The sequence below is a fragment of the Chiloscyllium punctatum genome, chromosome 1 (genome assembly GCF_047496795.1).
Source record: "Chiloscyllium punctatum isolate Juve2018m chromosome 1, sChiPun1.3, whole genome shotgun sequence".
NCBI classification, from domain to species: Eukaryota; Metazoa; Chordata; class Chondrichthyes; order Orectolobiformes; family Hemiscylliidae; genus Chiloscyllium; species Chiloscyllium punctatum.
The window spans coordinates 105,429,560-105,455,253 of NC_092739.1; the positions used below are offsets into that span (position 1 = coordinate 105,429,560).

Below are 25,694 nucleotides of genomic sequence, written 5' to 3' on the forward strand. Positions count from 1 at the left end.
TATTATTTTACTAAAGCTTAAAAAGAATCTACCCCTAACATCTGTCCTATACCGACCACCCCTTAATTTTAAACTATGCCCCCTCGTAATAGCTGACTCCATACGTGGAAAAAGGTTCTCATGGTCAACCCTATCTAAACCCCTAATCATCTTGTACACCTCTATCAAGTCACCCCTAAACCTTCTTTTCTCCAATGAAAACAGTCCCAAGTGCCTCAGCCTCTCCTCATACGATCTTTCTACCATACCAGGCAACATCCTGGTAAACCACCTCTGCACCCGTTCCAGTGCCTCCACATCCTTCCTATAGTATGGCGACCAAAACTGCACACAATACTCCAAATGCGGCCACACCAGAGTCGTATACAACTGCAACATGACCTCAGGACTCCGGAACTCAGTTCCTCTACCAATAAAAGCCAGTACGCCATATGCCTTCTTCACCGCACTATTTACCTGGGTGGCAACTTTCAGAGATCTGTGTACATGGACACCAAGATCCCTCTGCTCATCCACACTACCAAGTATTTGACCATTTGCCCAGTACCCCATCTTTTTGTTACTCATACCAAAGTGAATCACCTCACACTTACCCACATTGAACTCCATTTGCCACCTTTCTGCCCAGCTCTGCAGCTTATCTATATCCCGCTGTAACCTGACACATCCTTCCTCGCTGTCAACAACTCCACCGACTTTCGTATCATCCGCAAACTTTCTCACCCAACCTTCTAGCCCCTCCTCCAGGTCATTTATAAAAATGACAAACAGCAATGGTCCCAAAACAGATCCTTGCGGAACACTGCTAGTAACTGCACTCCAAGATGAACCTTTACCATCAACTACTACCCTCTGTCTTCTTCCAGCCAGCCAATTCCTAATCCAAACCTCCAACTCACCCTCAATGCAATACCTCTATTTTTTGCAGTAGCCTACCATGGGGAACCTTATCACACGCCTTACTAAAATCCATATACATCACATCTACCGCTTTACCCTCGTCCACATCCTTAGTCACCTTCTCAAAGAATTCAATAAGGTTTGCGATGGGCATTGGATAGGCATATGGAGGATAGTGGGCTAGTGTAGGTTAGGTGGGCTTGGATCGGTGCAACATCGAGGGCCAAAGGGCCTGTACTGCATTGTATTTTTCTATGTTCTATATAAAGTCACCAGAGTTACTCTCAGAATGCAAATGGGCGAGACAGGGAAAAAGTTGGAATGTGGCAAAAGCAAATTGCCAGCCTATTCGACATTCCTCCCAACTTTAATTTCTGTTACAGCAATTACCCTTTTATACTGTAAAATCCTCACTTTGTTTGGGAAAGGAGGAGGTTTCTTTACCTACTGTGAAACTAGTTTTAAAAGGTGAAAAAGTTGGATTTTTTCACAATATAGTACAAGTATTCATATTTTAACTATTTAGTTTACATGATTTTAAAGCCATTCACTATCTTGCATCAAGACATTCTATTGGTCTAAAATAATCAACTGTGATCCAGATCACCAAAAGCAAATGGTAAGTGATGGTGCTTATTTTATTGTCAGACTTTGAGGACAGACACAATGAGTTTAGTACACAGCAAAGTTATTTTGTTTTCACACCAAGTCTACCATGTGTAATGTAATTTGCAGATGATACAAAGCTAATTGGAAGTGTATATTGTGAGGAATATGTAAAATGGCTTGAAAGGGATTGGGACAAGTTGTGTGAATGGCAAGAACAAAGTAGATGGAATATGTTGTGGAAAAATGTGAAGTGATCCACTTTGCTCAGAGAACAAATGTACAGAATATTTATTTAATAGAGTTTGGAAAGTGTAGATGTACAAAGGGGGATGTGGGAATCCAAACTAACTCGAAGATGAAATAAAAAGTGAATATGTCCCAAAATCAAGCAAAGTCCTGACTCCAAATTCTAATTATAGCATAACTTCTGTATTCATGAAAAATTAAATCACTTTGAACAGAGTATTTGAACCGAAAATGCAGCTATATTCCTCCAGTATCCTGGCCCAAAATAGTCACAAATTTATTCTGTACACTTCAACCTGCACACTGCAATACCTCCGAAAGAATCTTTGCTGCAGGTCCCTTCAAGTGTTTGTTCATACGACAATTGGTTGTTGAGGCCCAGGATGCTTGAGCCACAGCTTGTGACCCTCCTACTGCACCAGAAGATTGGGTTCAAGTGTCTTCTGCTTCAGAGGTATCTCAAAGCATGGTTGAACTGGTTGATTTTCCAGATACTTTTGAAAATGGGTCTTCACTTGTTCGGCATTTTTGATAGTCTTGATACCCTGCTAACAGCAATTCTCACACGGGTTAGCATGCCACCATTCCTCCTCCTTGGAGGATAGGAATAAGAGAACATTCAGCCCATTGAGCCTGCCCTGCCATTTAATGTAATCATAGCTGATCCAACACTTGAATGCCTTTCACCAAGCCCATTCAAACTCGATAACCCTGTAAACCACTAGTCATCAGAAACCCAGAAAGTCTCTATCTCAAATATACTCAAAGACTGAGCTTGACTTTGGTAGACAATTCCAAAAGGTTCATGACTGTCTGAAGAAAAAACAATTCTGCTTATTTCAGGCATAAATGGCATCCCCTTAAATTTTAAGTTGTGCTCTTGGTTCTAGAGTTTGAAGTGGGGAAAACATCTTACCTGTGTCAACCACGTCTATTTCTAATCTAATGAGAACATGCCCAATCTTTCCTCATGAGACAGCCCTGCTATCCCAAGAACAAGTCTGATGAACCTTCACTGCACTCCCTCTATGGCAATACTAGCTTTACTGAGATAAGGCGATCAAAATAACATCCAGATACGACGGAATCAAACTCCTCTATAACTGAGGTAAGACTTCACTTCTTCCTTGATCAAACTTTTTGCAATAAAGGCTAACATTCCATTCACCTGCTGAATAGCTTGCTGCACCTGCAATTGAACTTTCAGTAACTTGTTGACAAGGACTCCCACATCCCCCTTTTTACACCTACACTTTCAAAACTCTATTAAATAAATATTCTGTACATTTGTTTCTCTGAGCAAAGTGGATCACTTCACATTTTTCCACAACATATTCCATCTACTATGTTCTTGCCATTCACACAACTTGTCCCAATCCCTTTCAAGCCATTTTACCTATTCCTCACAACATACACTTCCACTTAGCTTTGTATCATCTGCAAATTTGGAAATAATACTTTTGGTCCCCATCTCTATTGATGGATCATATCAACAATAATATATCAGTCTGCCAATGGGAAATTACCCATTTGGTCCCACTCCCTAATGTCTCTCTGCTGAACAATCATTAAACCATGCCATCATTTTACTTCCCATCCCATGTGCCTCCATTGGGAATATTATCAAAAGACCTCTGGAAATTAAATTCCAGACCATATTCATCGTCCCAACCTTGTTCTTTGCATCTTCAAAAATCTCTCAACAAACTCAAACACAATTTAGCATTTGCAAATTCATGCTGACTATGCTCAAACAAATCATCACCAATCAGGTGTTTGTTTATTCCATCCTTTTTCAAAGCATTTTCTCTATGACTGATCTAAGGAATCACAGATGATAACTTGTTATCTCACTTGCTTCTTTCTTAAATAATGGAGTGATATTTGTTTCCTTCCAATCTGCAGGAATCATTCCACAATCTGTAGAACTGTGGAAGATAATTACTAACCGTCTCAATAGCCTCTTCTTTCAACACTCTGGTGACTCTCAAGTCCTGGAGAGGAGTCAACTTTCAACCCAATAGTAATATTGTACTGTAAATATTAATGTTAATTTCCTTCAACTTTCACAGAAAAATCATATCAGATTTGAAACGTCAACTGTTTCTTTTGCCACAGGAAGTTTCCAGATGCGCAATTCTTTTCTCCAAGACTTGGTTTCTATTTCAGATTTCTGGCAACACATTTTTCAGCTTAGAATATAGGAGGCCTGGTTACTACGTTTGCGGATGAGATCAGAATTGGTGGTATAGTGGACATTGAAGAAATTTATCTCAGAGGAACAGCAGGTGGACTTGAAATTTAAATAAATGCGATGTCTTGCATTTTGAAGAGACAACTCAGGGCAGGACTTAGACAGTTAATGGTAGGGCCCTATGGAGTGTTGTTGAATAAAGAGACCTCGGGGGACAGATACATAGTGGCGTCAGGTAGACATGGTGGTAAAGGAGGTGTTTGACATGCTTGATTTGGAGATGCCGGTGTTGGACTGGGGTGTACAAAGTTAAAAATCACACAACACCAGGTTATAGTCCAACAGGTTTATTTGGAAGCATTAGCTTCCATAGTGCCACTCCTTCATCAAGTGGTTGTCAACTAAATTTATTTCCTGGATTGTAGGAGGCTGAGGAGTAACTAAATAGCGGTTTATAAAATCATGAGGGGCATAGAGAAAGGGAATTGTGAACGCTTTTTGCCCCTAGGGTAGGAAAGTCCAAAACAAGAGGACATAGATTTAAGGGGAGAGGGCAAAGGTTTTAAAGGGATTCTAAGTTGCTGAATCAAATGGTTTCCTCAACTGTACTTCTGTTATACGGTGTCCAAACTCTGTTCAGTTTGAGCAATCTTTCACATATTTTGCTAAATTCGTATTTCATTGACATTTGAATAACACAGTCCAATCCTAAATTTTACCCCAAAAAGCTAAGGATGGTTCTCCCTCTTGCTCTCTTACTCTTTCCAAGAATACATAAACCGACATTCGTATTCTAACTTACTTCAGCCAAATTAATGTCTCAAAATCCAAAGTCAAGTTCCAATCTTTCCCAGATCATCTGGCGAAAGCACTCAATAGACAATGTAAAGCAATGTTTTGGGCCACTAGCTATTCCAGGCTGATGGTTAAAACTAATATAGGATTATTCCCAACATGTCATGAGGAACCTTCATTAATTATAGAAAAAGCACTCAATGTTCACTGCAACACAACAAATTCAAACCTATGTGTAATTATGATCCATATAGCTGGCCTGCTCAATCTGTATTTCATAAATATTTAATGGTTGTTTCCTCGGGATGCATGGCAGAATTTCCATTTTTTCTTGCTTTCATGGATTGAAATATAGAGTTATTGTCAAGTACTCAAGAAAGCATGATGAAATAAATAAAGTAATTCTGCTACACTGGAATGCACACTTACTTTTTCTAAGACTAATAAGATTGCCATCACAGAATGCAGAATGGGTATTCAAAGTTAACAATCATTTGCTGTTGCAGTACTTTATACTTGTAAATGCAGGAAACACTTTAAGATAATAGAGCAGTGAGTTCCACTAAGTGGTGAAGGAAAATAAATCATTTAGAGGAACAACTTTTCTTGACCAATTTCCAATCTCTTAAGTTCTTACCACATCCGTAAATGTGTAATGTGTCAGTAAACTCTGAATGTAATAATTTTATTTCTTCATTCTGCTGTTTTTTGTTAAAACACTTTTTTTGCATTCCCTAACCCAAATCTCAGAAAATATATGTTTCAGGTTAAAGTTTCAAGTGAATTTCTAGTCGTGCCGATTAATTAATGCCACTGGATCCAACATCCCCAGCATGAATGGAGTCACTCAGTCATGGTGGAAGTATGGTAAAGTTAATACTATACTAATATTGTAAAATATCATGTCCTGGACTGAGACAATGGGCCATTTAACTACAAGTTTTCAAATGCTAGTCAGTTCAACTCGATTAGTGGCAGCATCAAGAAAACAGTCCCAAATCACGAAGGCTCCCCTCACCGAAAAAGAAATCCAGTTTCTGTGATATTGATTATCTTTAGGAATTGGAGAGCAAAAAAGAAATCATACAACATCACTAGTCCCATCCTCCCCTTTCAATTAGTTCAGCCACTATTCCAATTTTTTATTTGATAAGGAGCAGTCATACTGAGTTAATTTAAATTTCATCCATTTTCCTTCACAGAATCTTTGGAATCTTAGACCTATATCTATCACCCCTCAATTTAAAGCTATGTCCCCTCGTGCTAGCCATTGCCATCACCATCCAGAGAAAAAGGCTCTAACTGTCCAACCCATCTAATCCTCTGATTATTTTATATGTCTCAATAAAGTAGCCTCTCATCCAATCTTCTCTGTAATGAAAACAGCTTCAAGTCCCTCAGCCTTTCCTCGTAAGACCTTCCCTCTATACCAGGCAACATCTCCTCTGACGTCTATCCAAAGCTTCCACATCCTTCCTATAATGCAGTGAACAGAACTGTATGCAATACTCCATTTGTGGCCACCAGAGTTTTGTACAGCTACAGCATGATCTCATGGTTCTGAAACTCAATCCCTCTACCAATAAAAGCTAACACACTGTCTGCCTTCTTAACAACCCTATCAACCTGGGTGGCAACTTTCAAGGACCTATGTACCTGGACACAGATCTTCTGCTCATCTACACACCAAGAATCTTGCCATTAGCCCAAAGCTCTGCATTCCTGATACTCCTTCCAAAGTGAATCACCTCACACTTTTCCATATTAAACTCCATTTTCCACCTTTCAGCCCACTCTGCAGCTTATCCATGTCTCTCTGTAACCTACAACATCCTTAGTCATTATCCACAACTTGACTGACCTTAGTGTCACCCGCAAATTTACTCACCCATCCTTCAATGCCCTCATCCAGGTCATTTGTGTAAATGGCAAACAGTGGACCCAAAACAGATTCTTGTGATACCGCGCTAGTAACTGACTTGCAAGACACAAGACAAGAGTGTGGTGGAATACCCCCAGTGCTCCTGGATGAGTGTAGCCACAACAATACTTGACACTGTCCAGGAAAGAGCAGCCTGATTGATTGGCACCACATCCACAAACATCTACTCCCTCCACCATCAGTACGAGCACAGTGTGCCATCAACAAGATGCACTCCAGAAATCAAAGGCTCCTTGCATAGTGCCTTCTAACCCATGACAATTGCTGCCCAGAAGGTGTAGGGGAGCACATACATGGGAACACCACCATGCAAGTTCCCCTCCAAGCCACTCACCATCCTGAGTTAGATATATGTCACCTTTCCATCAGTGTCACTGGGTCAAAATCCTGGAATTCCCTTAATAATAACCTTGGAATCTACCTACACTAGTTGCATTGCTTTGATTCAAAAAAGGAGCTCACCACCTCTTTATCCAGAGCAACCCAAGGGCAAGAAATGCTTGCCCAGCCAACAAAGTCCACATTTGTTGAATGAATAAAAACCTTTATAACATACAGATTTGCTGGAAGGAGGTTCTACAAAAGCATAAGAAAGTGATGACCTGAAAAGCTGAAGAAACAGAGGGACCTAATCGTAGATCACAGGACACAAGTAGGAAATAGTAGATGATGCTGCATGGTTCCTGGCAACATCTCCAATCTCAACATCTACTGGTACATAGATAGACGAGGAGAATGGGCAGACAATTAGCAAATGAAAGGATGAAGTGTGAAGTGTTGCGATGTGGCATAAGGAGACTTCATGGTACATTTCTAAAGTGTGTGTGTGTTGGGACAAAAGGGCTTGGAGGATGCAGCTACACCATATGACCAGCCACATTCAAAGATCTGAGTGATGAGCAAAGTATAAGGAATCATGGAGTGCTTATCTGAATGTATAATAAAGGGACTGTAAAGAAGAGAAGAAATATTTATTTAAAGCTTATGATAAACAAGCAGCCAATCAGGTTATGCTAGTTGCAGAATGGAATAGTGAAAGACTCTACCAAGCATTCATACTCAAATTACATAGAAAGCAATATCTTAACAAGGTTTGACTGCCTGGGAAATTTTCAGTGTTGCAAAAGAGCCACCATGAACAGAATGACAGTTTAGTAAAGAAAACCTATTAACGAGGGCAGCACAGTGGCTTAGTGGTTAGCACTGCTGCCTCACAACACCAGAGACCTGGGTTCAATTCCCGCCTCAAGCGACTGACTGTGTGGAGTTTGCACATTCTCTCCCCATGTCTGCGTGGGTTTCCTCCAGGTGCTCTGGTTTCTTCCCACAGTCCAAAAATGTGCAGGTTAGGTGAACTGACCATGTTAAATTGCCAGTAGTGATAGGTGCAGGGGTAAATGTAGGAGAATGAGCCTGGTTGGGGGCAGGTCGGTGTGGACTTTTTGCCCCCGAACGGCCTGTTTCCACACTGTAAGTAATCTAATCTAATCCAAAATAAACAATGAAATCAGGCTTTTCAGCAATGAAAGCAATTTTTTTTCAAGTTATCTTAACTGATGTCAAACAGCTTCAATTGATTAGCATTTAATGAGGGAGAAGGACAAAAACAGAAACTGATCAACAGAGCCAGACGTAAATCATTGAGTAAATCATGTTGAAGTTTCTGAGAAAGAAACCAGCCCAGAAAATAAGGATATGTTCATGTTGATAGGCATTAGTAAAATAACTTACAGAAAATAACAATGTACACTGAAAGTAGTCAAAGCTAGAATTGGAGGCAACAAAAGAGTCTGCTTAGGAGGAAGGATACAGAGGAAAATGGCAAAACGTGATTAATGATGTCCCCCGCAGATATATCAGGAGTCCCTGTTCTTTTACAATATTATAAATAACTTGGATGAAGGAATAGAAAGCCATATACTGAAGTTTGCTGGAAGTATTAAGTTAGTTAACACAGTAAATAGTACAAAGAGGTTCATACCATTGGAAGACAGTGATAGATTACAATACTGGCATCAACCCAAAATGGAAAATTGCCTAAGTACATCCTAACCACAAAAAGCAATACAAATTCAATCCAGTCAATTACAGTCTAATCTATTCTAAATCATTAGCAAAATGATAGAATGTGTCATTGACAATGCTATTCCACAGCACCTACTCACCAATAACCAGCTCACTGTTGCTCAGCTTCGCCAGAACTGCTCCACTCCTACCTCATTATCTGCTTGGTCTAAACATACATAGAAAAACTGAATTCTATGGATGAGGATGAGTGTGGTTAACCTGATCATAAAAAAAGAGCCCTTGAAGAAGTGTGGCATTAATGAATCCAAATAAAACTAAAGTCAGTTGGAATCACAGAAAGGCTCTCCATTGGCTGAAATGATATTGAGAACATGGAACACAATTTTGATTGTTGGAGGCAAATCACGCCTGTACAAGGAATTCACTGCAGATGCTCTAAACAAAGCTCAAGGTAGGGTCCTTAGTCCAACCATCTTCACCTGCTGGCGAAACCCAAAGTAGAGAGTTCTGATTCTAAATTCGAAGCACTTGTAGCCTCTGGTCTATTATCTCTGGATGTCATCGGATTTCAACTTGGCAAACAATCCATCAAATTGACTCTCAGCATCCTACAGGGCATTTGACTGAAGTTGCATACTTTTGAGGAAGTATCTTTAGTTCACTGTTCCAAATTACTTTCACACCTCAAAAATAAAAAACATTTACCTTCTCAGAACTGAAACCATGACTATTTTACCTTAACATTAAAATGCAAATTTCCAAATAGTAATAAATTATGCACCTTAGTCACACAACAGAGATCATAATAACTACGACATAGAAAGTGAACTAACGAATAAAAGTGAAAACCCCACAGAACATGAGGCCACATTTTCAACAAATATAGATCCTGGTGTATTAAGTTACAACTTCCTCCTAGCTATTCAATAAGAAGTCTTCCCTCCGCCCCTCCCCTCAATAGGAGTGCTATTTATGCTATAAATCTGTGCTTTGTAGACAATCCGAACTGTTTTAAAAGCTTGTTCATGAAATGCTAGCATCGCATGCCTTTGTTGTACTTCAGTAATCCTCTGAAAATGCTGCAGTACTAGGGGTATCGGGATAACACAATGCTGTTAAAAAGGGAGTTTCATTGTCATCTCCCATGCAGCAGTTGACGTCAGGTGGTCCACTCTAGTTCTTTGCATTCTGTAGACTTTGTGGTAGTTTGATGTGACTGAATAGCTTGCTCGGCCATTTCAGAGGACAGTTCAAAAGTTGACCACACTACTGTGCATCTGGAGTCACATGTAAGCCAGACCTGGTAAGAATGGCAGAGTTCCTTCCAAAAAGGGCACTCATGATCAAGGTGTTCTTTTATGGCAATTGGTGATAGTCTTACTAATGGTAGAAAGTGACTACTGCAGATGCTGGAGATCAGAGTCAAAAGTGTGGTCCTGAGAAAGCACAGCAGGTCAGGCAGCATCCGAGGAGGAGAATCAACTTTTCGGGCATAAGCCCTTCATCAGGAATTCCTGATCAACAGTTTATGCCCAATGCATCGATTCTCCTGCTCCTCGGATGTTCCGTGACCTGCTGTGCTTTTCCAGGACCACGCTCTCAACTGTAGTCTTTAAATTCCAAATTTTACTGACTTCAAATTTCATCATCTGCCATGGTGGTGAATCCATGTCCCCAAAACATTAGCATAGTGTTCTGAATTACTACTCCACAGATGCTACCACGAAACCACTGCCTCCCTTAAAAGGAGGAGACAGAAGTAGAACAACTGCTCTATTCTCCACATAATCAGCATTCCAGGAACAGTATTTATTTCTTGCTAAGGCTCGCAGCAGATCTGAATTCCCATTCTCTTTTCAGACCATCCCATGAGCCACTGTGTGTCATTTGTCTGTGATCATAGCTGCTGTTTAGTGGTGACGTTTTGCATCTCTGATTATTTTAAGTAAGTTTTTTATTTCCCTCTGCATTTTGTCTATTTTCTTTAACCTTTTTGCAGCCGTACTACAGTATCCCTCATTTACTTCACATTTGATCATACAAATATAAGCAGACGTAGACCATACACCTCAAACCTACTCTACTATTCAATAAGATTTGCTTATGTTTTGAATTCTAAAGTCCCATTTACTCCCTTAACCCCTCCCAATTCCCCTGTCCAACACGCAAGTACTTTTGTCTGAAAAATATCAATGAGCCTCCATCCACTATTTTCTGAGGCACATTCATCCTTGATCTGCTGATAGAAATAGTCAGTATCAAGAGCCGCCCATGCATTAATTATATTCATCCTTAATATCAAACAGCACAATCCCCTACTTTCTTGGTGGTCATTGGTCTCACTTGCGGGGAAGAGAAACCAGTTGGATGCTTTCTCAAAGCTTCCCTCACACACGAAGTGAAAATGTTGATCAATCACTAAATATTGGTGTACTTCACAAGAAAAAATAGAAATTAAATCTTCCAAGAAAATGAAGAGTTTTCAAAAACAATTTGTAAGTCTTCAAAAGTAGAAAAATCAATTAATCCAGATGCGATATATCCAAAGTAGCTGAAGACAGAAAGCATATCTTTCCTCATTACATTTTCCAGAATGCATTATTTTATTTTTCTCTGTTACAAATAGAATCTGCTTATTTGACCTTCTGTGACTTGCTTAAGATTTTTGTGAGCCTCCAAACTGTTTCTTATTTATCTAAGTTCATGCCAGCTGCAGCAATGAATTAAACTGGTTATAAAATTTAAGAGGAAAGTTTTGCAGGTCAAAGGAGTAAAATCGTGAAATAATGTTAATTGGATCGCACTTTCAAAAAAAAAATGAGAGCAAAGGTAAATGAGCTAGTTTATACTTGCAATAGTTTGTGGATTAAATTCTAAGGATAGTGAATGCAAAGTGTGTGCAGTGGAGTATATTTGATCTTGAGGTTTAATATTTATATTCAGGGTTATATGGTTCAAACTAAAAAGTAGGTTAAGTTACTGCCAAATGACATTCTGCAAACTTAACAAAAAGATCACTCATTTAGAAAACATAATACATTGAGGTAATTTGAAGCCATTTTTGACAAAGTCTGGGCAATTAATTGACTAAATCATCCATGATGTATGGAAATTAACTGACATCAGTAGATGCATAATAATTAAAGCATATCCACATAGTGTGAAATATAAGATTGATGCAGTTCTTACATCTGTCCAATTTAGAACTGATATAAGACAATTATAATATGAAAACCGTGAGCTAAATTCTTCCATGTTTTAACTAAGCGTCAATTTTGGGGGTTTCTTGGAGAATTGCAGAAGCTGCAGAAGAGCTTCCAGTTCCAGGACCTTCATGCCACAGGAACCATTGTTGACATTTTAAACACTGCAAGCCAGAAACTGCCCTCAGTGTGTTGCTGTGTCATTCCAAACAAAAAGACCAAGGGGGTGCAAGTTTGCATCCAATTTACTGGAATCTAAAAAGGTCATAGTGCCCAAGATGGTGTAGAGGAGGGTTGGCCTCATTATCTCGAATTGCCAGAGCAGACCACAATATTCCTAAAAATTACTTTAATGCTAAGCACAGTTCCAAGCAACCTGCTGTGTCAAATAGCAAGTCAAGACATCCAATGTTGCAGAACCTCATTGGAATTCAGTAGTTTTAAAAGACATTCAAGAATATAGGTTCTGTCCTTACACTCAAACTTCACTCACTACAGAAATCAAAATCCAGCAAAGTGAATCATGTCCACGCGAGTTTCTTTTCTAAATGGAGACTCTTTCTTTGTCTTCATTTATTTACTACTTTCTGGCTAATTGAGGAAAATCTGCATTTCACTTCTGCAAATTTTTCAATTCTCCTATTTTCAAGGTATGAACCCTTCTATATATAATATATAATATATCTTCGCAATGATTCACTACAGAATGGAATTCTTTACAAGGTTGCCAGAATGTTATTCCCTTAGGAGAGGAAAAATTGTCTACTCTCAGCTATAGTCTTGCCCAACATCCAACACTAATTATACAGCAATCACAAAATACCTACAGCACAAAAAAGACCAGTCAAGTTGATCTATGCTAGATCTCTGAAGAGTTATTTTCCCAGCGCTACTCCTCCAACTTCTACTCATAGCATATTCTTCCTTTTGAGATAATGATCTAGTTCCCTCTGATTTAACTTGCTTCCACTACAAACTCAGAACCACTGTGCAAAAACATTTTGCCTCCTGCGTTCATTTCTTTTTCGCCAATAACCTTAAATCTGTGCCATCTTATTATCTACCTTCTCACCAGTAGAAAAAGTTTCTCTCTAATTTGTCCACCCTCCCTCATGATATTAAATACCTGATAAATTTCCTCTCACTTTTCTTCTCTCCAAAAGAAGATCCCTGAAAGTTGCCACCCAGGTTGATAGGATTGTTAAGGCGGCATACGGTGTGTTAGCTTTTGTTGGTGGAGGGATTGAGTTTCGGAGCCAAGGTGTCATGCTAGAGCTCTTCAAAACTCTGGTGCAGCCACACTTGAAGTATTGCATATAGTTGTGGTCACCATATTATAGGAAGGATGTAGAAGCTTTACAAAGGGTTCAGAGGAGATTTACCAGGATGCTGCAACAGTCATCCCTCCCAACAGTATCCAAAATGGGATCCTTGTTTGAGGGGAAATGACCATGGGGATTCCTGCAATCTTTGACTATTCCCTTTGCCTTTCCTGGTGGTTACCCAGCCACTCTCTGCCTGCACCTTAATGAGATGGTCACACCTAAAACTCTTATCTACAATGTGCTCAGCATCTTGGATGATGCTGACTGTATCCACCTTCAGCTCCCAAACATGATCTCCCAGGAGCTGTTGCTGAGTGTACTTTCCGCAGACGTCATCAAAGATGCTGGAATTCTCCCTGAGCTCCCAATACAGAAGGAACATGTTGAGAAAGTTTATGGCCTGAAAACTTGTCCTTAAACATTTAGACTAAAATGCAATTTTGCAATATAGAACGACATTTGCTGCACACTAGAAAATAGACAGGCAGGGAGGGTAAGACAATTAAGAACATTTGCCTTAACATCAGTGAATCTGTTTAAACAGGACACCAAGTGATAACATTCATAACTATTCCTTTGTAAAATCAATAACAATGTCTGATTCTGACCTCAAATCGAAACTCCATATCAATTAACTTCTCTCCCGAATTATTGTCCTTCACCATTATCTGTCCAGTTCAGAACATGCAGTGCATTTGTTAACTTTGTGTTTGTGACAGCACAGCTTTTGTAAACTTGTGTATAAAGGTAGTCTGTTTGTGATAGTACAGAGTAGCCTGCCAGGGCTCTTGAAGGAAGAGCGATGTCCTACTCTCCTCAGTTATTCGAATCCAGTCCACTTGACTTAAAAGGTATTCGTGTTATGTTGTAACAGTTATGTTATTAGTAAATGAAGGGGATAATTAAAATTAAACTAAACTGTCTGTAAGAGTTTTTTTTTTAATTCCAGACTACCAAAGGTACGATCTCTGTGACAAACCAAGACAGGCTCAAAGGTTGAGTTCATAAGAAATTCCCTGGACTGTCTCAAATCTGTACTTGATCAATGTGACTGTCCTAACTGCCATCTCAACTGCTCTCAGACTAAACAGAAAATTTAAAAGAACTTTATCTGACCTTACCTGTACTTTTTGCCAAGCCACTGTTCACCTCAGACTCTCGATCCAAAGCCTTACTACTCACCCTGCCACCAAATTTTCAAACGAGACTTTGAAGGGTTAATGATTAAGATTTAAATGAAGTAAAATGGAAAGTACATGAAAAAGAAGACCAGACAACCACATGACACTGAATTGTCTGTGAGAACACTGCTGTTGTGCAGTCATATGGGGCTACTTGGACTTGTTTCCAACTTTCAAACCTGCAGTCACTACAAAATAGAGATTCAGCACATAATTTAGATTCAGAATAGTATTAACATCAAGGATTTTGCCTCAAACAGATTTTCCCCATTGGGCACCTTATTGGGATTGTATTATAGACCTCATAATAGTCAGAGGGAAATTGAGAAACAAATTTGTAAGGCGATCTGTAAGAATAATAGGGTGATTATGGTATGGGATTTTAAATTACCAAACATAGACTGGGACTGCCATAGTGTTAAGGGTTTAGATGGAGAGGAATACGTTCAGTGTGTACAAGACAATTTTCTGATTCAGTATGCTGATGTACCTACTAAAGAAGGTGCAAAACTTGACCCACTCTTGGGAAATAAGGCAGGGCAGGTGATTGAGGTGTTAGTGGGAGAGCACTTTGGGGCCAGCGACCATAATACTATTAGTTTTAAAATAGTGATGGAAAAGGATAGACCAGATCAAAAAGTTGAAGTTCTAAATTGGAGCAAGGCCAATTTTGACGGTATTAGGCAAGAACGTTCAAAAGCTGATTGGAGGCAGATGTTTGCAGTAAAGGAACGGCTGGAAATTGGGAAGCCTTCAGAAGTGAGATAACGAGAATCCAAAGTAAGTATATTCCTGTTAGAGTGAAAGGAAAGGCTGGTCGGTATAGGGAATGCTGGATGACTAAAGAAATTGAGGGTTTGGTTAAGAAAGAGAAGGAAACATATGTAAGGTATAGACAGGATAGATCGAGTGAATCCTTAGAAGAGTAGAAAGGCAGTAGGAGTGTAATTAAAAGGGAAGTCAGGAGGGCAAAAAGGCGACATGAGATAGCTTTGGCAAATAGAATTATGGAGAATCCAAAGGGTCTTTACAAAAACGTTAAGGACAAAAGGACAACTAGGGAGAAAATATGGCCCCTCAAAGATCAGCAAGGCGGCCTTTGTGTGGACTGCAGAAAATGGGGGAGATACTAATGGGGTTGGAGGATTTGAGCTATTAAGGAGAGACTGAACAGGCTGGGGCTGTTCTCCCTGGAGCGTCGGAGGCTGAGGGGTGACGTTATAGAGGTTTACAAAATTATGAGGGACGTGGATAGGGTAAATAGACAAAGTCTTTTCCCTGAGGTTGGGGAGTCCAGATCGAGAGGGCATAGGTTTAGTATGAGAGGGGAAAGATATAAATGAAACAGAAGGGGCAACTTTTTCACAGAGCGGATGATATGTATATGGAATGGGCTGCCAGAGGAAGTGGTGGAGGCTGGTACAATTGCAACATTTAAGAGGCATTTGGATGGGTATATGAATAGGAGGGGTTTGGAAGGATATGGGCCGGGTGCTGGCAGGTGGGACTAGGTTGGGTTGGGATATCTGGTCGGTATGGACGAGTTGGACCGAAGGGTCTGTTTCCATGCTGTACATCTCTATGACTTGATGACTATATGACTAGATTCATGAGACCAGTACCATTGAATCAGAGATAAAACTCAGAGTACCCTCATGACTAAGGTTCCCAACAGATATGTTGTATTAAAGCCAACAGATATATTAAAGCCAACAGACTCATTCCTTAGTTTGCATATATCTTTAATACACAGTCAGTTGTGTTATAATGTGTCTCTTCAATTGGAATTGGCTTCAACGCGATTGAAGAATTTAGACAGTTATTTGTAGGTCGCAAACTTTCCTTGCCTGTATTGGCGACAACGTGATTCCAGCCCCATTAGTTTAAATGGTGCAGCTATTGTGAGATTTTCTTACTACACAAGATCACACAAGAACGGGAATATTGCATTATATCAGAACCGACTGCATATATTTATTAAGCTAATAAATGTTTTATGCATCCAAGTGCACAGGTCTTGATTTTGATCGAACCTTAAAATGAACCAGTTAGGTATTTGCAGCCTCAATACCTCCCCCGCAATGAAAAATTCACAAATTCTCAACCCTCAGAGACAAGATCCCTCCTCATCTTGGTCTCAAATCAACAATCCCTTATTCTGAGATTATGAACTCTGGTACTAGGCTCTTCCACAAAGGAAAGCAACCTTGTTGAGGGGCCCCAATAATCTGATGTTTCAATAAAGAAACATGGACAATAGAAGCAAGAATTAGCTATTCAGCTCTTCAAGCCTGTTCCACCATTTTATATGATCATGGCTGATCATTCAACTCTGTACCCTGTTCCCATTTTCTCCTCCTACCCTTTGAATCCTGTAGTTGTAAGAACTATATCTACTTCGCTCTTGAAAACGCTGACTGCTTTAGCCTCAACCAATTTTGTGGCAGAGAATTCCACAGGCTCACCACTCAATGGGTGAAGAGTTCTCTTCATTTCAGTCCTAAATTGCCTACTCCATTTACTTTGACTGTGACCCCACTGCTCGACTCCTCAGTCATGAGTAACTTCTTTTCTCTGTTTACCCTGTCTAGTCCTGTTAAAATTTTATAGGTTTGCTCGAGATCCCCCACTTTTTATTCTAAACTCCAATGAACATATTCTGAACTAATCCAGTCTCTTTTCATATGTAAATTCTTCCATCTTAGGAATCAACCTGGCAAAATTTCATTGCACTCCCTCCATATCCTTAGAAACCCTTCCTCAAATAATGAGACCAAAACTGCACACAACACTCCAGGATAGTCTCACTAAAGTCCTGTGCAATTGCAGAAGACATCCCTATTCCTTTACTAAAATCCTCTCGCTATCAAGGCCAACAAACCATTTGCCTTCTTCACAGCTTGCTACACCTGAATGCTTGCTTTCAGGTGACTGGTGTACTATGACACCAGATCATGTTCCACTTCATCCTTTACCAATAAAATCAAATGTTCAGATAATACTTTCCCTACATGTTTCTGCCAATAAAGTGTGGCGCTGGAAACAGCACAGCCGGTTCAGCAAGATCTGATTAGCAAGATAGTCAACGTTTCAGAGCCTTATGCCTGAAATGTCGACTCGCTTGGTTCTCAGAGGCTGCCTGAGCTGCTGTGCTTTTCCCAGTTTATCAACTCTGACATATCCAGCATCTACATCCTCACAATCTCCTACTTCCTGTTTTTAACCACAAACAAGGATAACCTCACATGTATCCACACCATACATCATCTGGCATGCATTTCCCACTCACTCAACTTGTTGAAATTACACTGAAGCATTTCCGCATCCTCTGCAAAGGTCACTCTACCACCCACCACTGTGTCATGTGAAAACTTAGAGATGTTACACCTTGTTCCCTCATCCAGATCATTAGCATATATTGTGAATAACTGGGATCCAAGCACTGATCTCCAAGGCTATTGTTACTCACCGATTATCACTTGTAAAAAATATCTTCTTCCTTTGCTTCTCATCTGCCAACCAGTTCTCTATCTGTGTCAGTACACCACGTGCAATCCCATACGCTTGAACTTTATATGCTATTTTCTTACGCAAGACTTTATCTAAATCCTTCAGCAAACAATATCTCCTAGCTCCCCCTCATCAACTCTAGTTGTTACATCCTCAAACAATTCTAATCGATTTGTCAAGCAGGATTTTCCTTTTGTAAATACAGGATCATGTCACTGTTTTCCAAGTGCCCTATTAGTAAATCTTATGATGGACTCTCGCACTTTCCCTCTTAGCAATGTCAGGCTGAGTGATCTATAATTCCTTGTTTTCTCTCCACTTTTTTTAAAAAAATAATGAGTTTATCAGTAATGAGGCTTGTGAGCTGAGGAGATGGAGAGATAAATGGGAGGGAGATGGAGCTAGTGGAGGGTGGGTGGGGAAGTAGCTGAGACTGCCATAGTAGCTGGAAGGTGGGAGTAATAGTGATAGGTCAGAGAGGAGGGTGGAGTGGATTGGTGGGAATGAAGATGAACAGGTAAGACAAGTCATTAGGGTGGTGCCGAGTTAGAAGGTTGGAACTGGGATCAGGTGGAGGGAGCGGAAATGAGAAAACTGGTGAAGACCATATTGACGCCATGTGGTTGGAGGGTGCAAAGGCAAAGAACGAACCATTGTTGCAGTTCATCTAAGCGCTATTTAAATGGTGTTGCACAGTTCGATTGCCAATTATTCCTTTTTCAGTACACAATATCTGGTGTCGGATGGCCTTTTCTCAAATTGGTTTCTCAATGTCTTGATCCAGAAAAACATCCCATAACATTCCAGGAATTTCTCCTCTACAGTTACTGATTTGAATTGCCCAATTAAAGTCACTTAAAATTACAGCTGTACCTTTATTGCTTGCATCTATAATTTCCTGTTTAATGCCTTCCCCAACATTACCACAACAATTTAGGGGTCTACATATAAACTCTATCATTTTCTATCCATTCGTATTTCGAAGCTGTAAACACCCAGGTTATACTTCACCTGAGCTAATATGCTCACTATGATGTTAACTTCTCTTCAACCAGCAACGCTGCCCTCATTTTCATCTTTGACTGCTCTTTATAAAACGTGAGTAACTCTGCATATTCAGTTCCTATCTGTGGCCACCTTATAACCACGTCACCAAATTCCCAACTGTGTCACACCCATTTACATCTATATGCATGGCTCATTCACCCACTGCATTGTGAATGCTCTACGCATTTGAAGTAAACCCTCAGACTGCTCTTAAAATAAAATAACGTTAATTGTTATAGTTGAAAAATCAAAAGAACCAAAAATCTGAAAAAATACAGAAATTGGTGGAAAATCTCAGTAGGTCTGTGGAGAGAAATCAGAGTTAACATTTTGGGTCCAGTTACCTTCTCCAGAACAGGTCAGACCTCCTTACTGTAGTCTTCTTCTTTGGACCTCTACCAATTATAAACCCAAAATAAAGACCTCTCATACCCTAAGTGACAAAAATGGGATAAACGTTTTCTTCATTCACAGGATTTCACTGGTTAGGCCAGCATTTATTGCCCATTCCAAATTGTGAAGAGTCAACCACACTGCTGTTGACCATGTAGACCAGACCAGATAAGGGTGACAGATCTCCTTCCCTGTAGGACGTTAATAAACCACAAAAAGGTAGATGGAATTTTCATGACAAATCAGCCATGGTTTCATGGTCAGCCTGAGACTCTTATTTCCAGATATCTTTTTCAAAATTTAATTCGAACTCCTCCATCTGCCATGACAGGATTTTGGGCAGCACGGTGGCACAGTGGTTAGCACTGCTGCCTCACAGCGCCAGAGACCCGGGTTCAATTCCCGCCTCAGGCGACTGTGTGGAGTTTGCACATTCTCCCAGTGTCTGCATGGGTTTCCTCCGGATGCTCCGGTTTCCTCCCACAGTCCAAAAATGTGCAGGTTAGGTGAATTGGCCATGCTAAATTGCCCATAGTGTTAGGTGAAGGGGTAAGTGTAGGGGAATGGGTCTGGGTGGGTTGCGCTTCGGCGGGTCGGTGTGGACTTGTTAGGCCGAAGGGCCTGTTTCCACACTGTAATTAATCGATCTAATCAAACCCAGATCCCCAGAACATTACCTGGGTCTCTTGATTAATATCCTGGCAATAAAACCACGAGGCCATTGCCTCCCCAATATTCACTTGATCAGCTACTTTTTCTTGCCTCATGTCACTTTTGAATCCTAATATTACCTCAAGAGCTCCACCTTTGGATTCAACAAAGGTTTGCTCCTGCTGCTGTTCTCACTGGAAACCGGGTTTTATTGGGATGCCCTGCTACCACCATTCACCCACAGGCTTGCTCCTCTCCCAACCCCTACCATTTGTTCTTCTAAACTCTAATGAGTACAAGCGTAACCTACCCTATCTTTCTTCAAAAGATAATTCCACCAGACTCAGAATTAACCCAATGAACCTTCTCTAGACTGCCTTCAGACCAGAACACATATCCCCACATAAAGGGTCCAAATCTGTTCACATATTCCACCTGTCATGTGGCAAGTGCCCTGCATTGTTTTAGCCAGACCTCCATATTTTTATATTCCAATCCCTTTGAAATAAAAGCAAACCTTCCATTTACTTTCCCCACTACCCAATGGATTTAGAATTTGCTTGATTTATGCACAAGTTCCCTTTCTCTCTCAGATTTCAATACCACTTGTTCTGGGCCCCATGCAACAACACAAAAATCTCATCACCCACACAACTGTTAGGCAGGAATCACCAAAATGTCTCATTAAGCAATCGTCACCCATACAGAACAAGGTAGTCTGCATGATCAATGCTCTATTCACCACCCTAGCACAATGACTGCAATATGCAACATCCATAAAATACACTGAAGCAACTTAATAAGGTTCTTTTTCAATCTCACCATCCAAAGCTATTATCTCTACCACCCAGAAGGCTAGGATAGCAGGTTTATGGGAACACCACTCATTCAACTTCCCTCCAAGTTACACACCATCTTAACATTGAAATATGTTACCTTTCTTTCATAATTGCTTGATGAAAAATTTTGGCACTTTCTGCCTAATAGTCTTGCGAGAGTACTGACATCACAAGACTATGTTAGTTCAACTACAGGCACACTACCACCTTCACAAAGACAACTGTGAATTAACAAAAAGACTCTTGCCTTGCCAGGGATGTCCACATCCTAGCAATGAATTTTCAATTACTCAGAATGAAAGTTGCATTTGTACTTGTGCAATATTAATTTTGCACATGAATTGTTAGATGCACCTCATGTTTGAACAATAGTCCTGGCAATTCTTCCAAGATATACACTTATTGAAGATCTTTTGATAACCAGACATCAATTTGATGCAAATTGATTTTATCATATTTATAAGATCTTAAGTGCAAATGCAACTCAATGCTGGTTAAACTAGAGGGCTGTATTTTTAATAACAATGCCAACACATTACAAAATAAGTATGCAAGGTAAATACCAGCAATTTACTGCCCATTCACAAGTTTAGTAGTTGAAGTTAGATTTACAATGAGTGTTTTGATTCTACTTTTATGAGGAAATATCCAAGTAATCCTTACAGGAAGGCAGAATAGCAAGTTGCAGGTGACAATTTAATTTGAATATTTGTTCTGCCAGTTTAATAAAAATTTGATGTAAAAATTATTAACATAAAGCATTCTTCAAAATCGACTTTTTTTACATAACTCAATTTCACATCACCTTCTTTAAAGTCACTTGAAATTATTCACAGCAGACTGCCTCAGACTATTATTCAGCAGTCATTCGGTTGTACGTGCACGTAACAGGAATCACTTACTAATGTCTATGAAATGGCCTTAAATTAGTGTAGTATGGGCATCTGTATGACAAGCTGTCCTGAAATTTCCATCGAATTTCCACAGCATTCATCACCAATAGTTAAGAATTCAGATTTCACGGACTTTCCTCTGCCTGTTTTATTCCTAAAGCTAACTTTAATTTGTCAACCAGAAAAATTAAAATATAGTCATAATCAGTCAGTATAGTTCTGCCCTAAATTGTGACAATTAGCGGTTTGATTGAGAACGATCAGACTGAATGTGAATAATTGACAAACTGAATTTTAATTCTATTTCTATTAAGAAAATAAATCGGAGGACACTTTCCTTGAAGAAATTGTTCCTTTCACAGATGTCAAGTATGCAATTGCCAAACGTAGCAATTAGAGTGAAGCATTTGAATTGCAATTTATACATATTATAGATTCATAAGATTGCTAAAGGCTAACATATTGAAACATTGGAGGAAGGTGACCAATAGGTAACCTTTCTAAAAAAAATTGTTCAAAATTAGAGTTACTTAAGAAATGTCTGCACATTCTAGTTCAAATCTCCAAGTTAACTGAATCTCATGTTGGAGTAAAGTTCCAAAATGCTAATAGCTCTATGGTACCTCATTTGCAAATATGTGGGTGCCAGTCAATACAGTTTGTCTTGGTATTCTACTTCATATCCTAATGATTTAACCAGAGGGGACAGGCATGGAAACACAGCATTGCTTTAATTGTAACTTTCATGAGAAAATAGTTATTCTACTAAAACAATTCAGTGCAATTTTAAAAACGTAATGTTACAAAACAAACAATATCACAAAGAATTGGACTTAATCAAGTATACAAGTCTTACCTGGAGGTCCGCTAAGGCTGGCTTTCTTAACTACAAAGGAAGGGTAAAGAGAAGGAAGAGAAAAAAAGAGAAACATTAGCTCAAAGCAAAAATTATTTTACATCGACATTATTAATGCAGTGAACAAACAAAAGTCGTTGTACAAGAAATTAATCACCTTTTTGACATTTAAAGTGTGTTTAAGGTTAGGAGAAACATTGATAGGATGCCGAAAAAGCAGCTTAGACAAAGGGTCAAGAAGACTAGGGTACAGTATTAAAAGAAAGTTGAGAGGGGTTTTCAGGAAAAGTTTTGTCACCCAGAAGACTGTGGTAGTTGTTAACCTCACAACCTTTAAGCAGTACTTCTTGGATGAACATTTCAAGTGTCATAACAATCAAAAGTATGGGCCGAGTGCAGGAAGTGAGAGGAGTGCAGGTTGCAGTGTATTTTTGGTGATACAAACTCGATGGGCTAAAGAGTGTCTTCTATGCTGTATGATTCTATAAGCTTCTCCCAAGAAAAGCTGAACAGTTATATGGTCAGAATGAGATTATGTGGAAAGAACAAGTTAATTTGTAATCTGAACATTATCTAGGTGGTCCTTTTGGCAGCCAAGCCACAATGTTGTTGAAGTCTGTCAATTGGTAAGGTCCTAGAGAGTGTTGCTGAACAAAGAGATCTTAGAGTGCAGGTTCATAGTTCCTTCAAAGTGGAATCACAGGTATATAGGGTAGTGAAAGCAGGTGCCTGGTATGCTTGCCTTTATTGGTCCGAGTATTGAGTACAGGTATTGGGAGGTCATGTTGTAGCTGTACAGGACATTGATTTGGTCACTTTTGAAGGACTGTGTACAATTCTGATCTCGCTCCTATGGGAAGAACGTTGTGAAACTTGAAAAGGGTTTAGAATAGATTTACAAAGATGTTGCCAGGGTTGAAGTCACCTTATTGGGAGTTTTCTATCAACCCACCAATAGCAACACAGACACCAAGCAGACTGGGAGGCAGATTTTGGAAAGATGCAGAAGTAACAGGGTTATCATCATGGGTGACTTCAACTTCTCCAATATTGATTGGAACCTCCTTTGTGCAAATCGTTTGGATGGAGTAGGTTTTGTCAGGAATGTCCAGGAAGGATTCCTGACTCAGAACGTAGATAGGACGACTAGACAGGAGGCCATATTGGATTTGGTGCTTGGCAACAAACCAGATCAGGTGTCAGATCTCTCAGTGGGAGAGCATTTCAGCAATAGTGATCACAACTCCCTCACCTTTACTATGGTGGTGGAGAGGGAAGGGACCAGACATTATGGCAAAGTTTTTAATTGGGGGAGGGGTAACTGCAATGCTATTAGGCATGAACTGTGGAGCATAAACTGGGAACACATGTTCTCAGGGAAATGCACAACAGAAATGTGAAGGTTGTTTAGGGAGCACTTGCGAGTGCTGGATAGGTTTGTCCCACTGAGGCAAGGAAAGGATGGTAGGGCAAAGGAACCTTGGAACATCTAGTCAAGAGGAAGACTGGAAGCTTACTTAAGGTTGAGGAAGCAAGGATCAGACAGCGCTCTACAGGGTTACAAGGTAGCCAAGAAGGAACTGAAGAATGGACGTAGGAGAGCTGGAAGGGGCATGAAAAAGCCTTGGCGGGTAGAATTAAGGAACATCCCAAGGCACTCTACACTTATATGAGGAACGAGAGGATGGCCAGATTGAGGGTAGGGCCGATCAGGGATAGTGAAGGGAACTTGTGCCTGGAGTCACAGGATGTAGGGGATGTCCTTAATGAATCCTTTGCTTCAGTATTCACCAATGAGAGAGATCATGTCATTTGGGTTGCTGATACACTCAAAAAAAGGTTGATATAAAGAAGGAGGATGCGCTGGAAATTTTGAAAAACATGAGGACACCTAAGTCCCCTGGGCCAGACAGGATATACCCAAGGTTACCAAGGGAAGTAAGGGAAGAGATTGCTGTGCCTTTGGCGATGATCTTTGCGTCCTCACTGTCCACTGGAGTACTACCAGATGATTTGAGGTGGCAAATGTTGTTATTTCCTTGTTCAATATAAGGAATAAAGACAACCCTGGGAATTACATATCAGTCTTACATCTGTGGTGGGAAAATTATGGGAGAGGACTCAGAGACAGGATTTATGATTATTTGGAAAAGCATAGTTTAATTAGAGATAAGTCAGCATGGCTTTGAGGGACAGGTCATGCCTCACAAGCCTCATTGAATTATTTGAGGATGTGACAAAATCACAGTGATGAAGATAAAGCACATAGATTTCAGCAAGGTATTTGATAAATTTCCCCATGGTTAATCATTCAAAAAAGTGAGGTGGCATGGGGTATAGGGAAATATAGCTATCTGAATACAGAATTGTCTGGCCCATAGAAGACAGAGGGTGGCAGAGATAGAAAGTTATCAGTCTGGAGCTCGGTGACAGTGGTACTCTGCAGGGATCTGTTCAGGAACCTCTGCTCTTTGTGATTTCTATAAAAGGACTTGGATGAGGAAGCGGAAGGGTAGGTTGCTAAGTTTTCCAATGACACAAAGGTTGGTGGAGTTGTGGATACTGTGGATGGCTGTTGTGGGTTACAAAATGACACTGGCAGGATGCAGAGCTGAGCTGAGAAGTGCCAGATGGAGTTCAACTGGAAAAGTGTGAAGTGATTCATTTTGGAAGGTCAAATTTAAATGCTGATTACAGGTTAAAGGCAGGGTTTGTGGCAGTATGGAGGAACAGAGGGATCTTGGGGCCAGGTCCAAAGATCCCTCAAAGTTGCCTCCCAAGTTGATAGGGATGTTAAGAAGGCGTATGGTGTGCTGGGTTTTATTAGCATAGGGATTAAGTTTAAGAGCTGCATGGTTATGCTGCAGCTCTATAAAGCCCTAGTTAGATCACACTTGAACTATTGTGTTCAGTTTGGGTCGTTTCATGTAAGGAAGAATATGGACGTTTTAGAGAGGTTGCAGAGAAGATTTACCAGGACTAGATAGTATGTCTTATGAAGAAAGACTAAGGAGGCTATGGCTTTCTCATTGGAGCAAAGGAGGACGAAATGTGACTTGATAGAGATGTACAAGATGTTGAG

The 25,694-nt window shown here is 40.0% G+C and overlaps 1 protein-coding gene across 12 annotated transcripts in view; it reads right to left on the reverse strand.

Annotated features, from left to right (window-relative positions):
• The window catches only part of LOC140478155 (protein unc-13 homolog B-like), a 566,607-nt gene that overhangs the window by 461,541 nt on the left and 79,372 nt on the right, over positions 1-25,694 (reverse strand). For all 12 annotated transcript variants that reach the window (XM_072571666.1, XM_072571665.1, XM_072571670.1 and 9 more), the window contains exon 2: positions 22,613-22,642. In XM_072571666.1, coding sequence (XP_072427767.1) covers positions 22,613-22,642 — 30 coding nt within the window. The remainder of the gene's footprint in view (positions 1-22,612; positions 22,643-25,694) is intronic.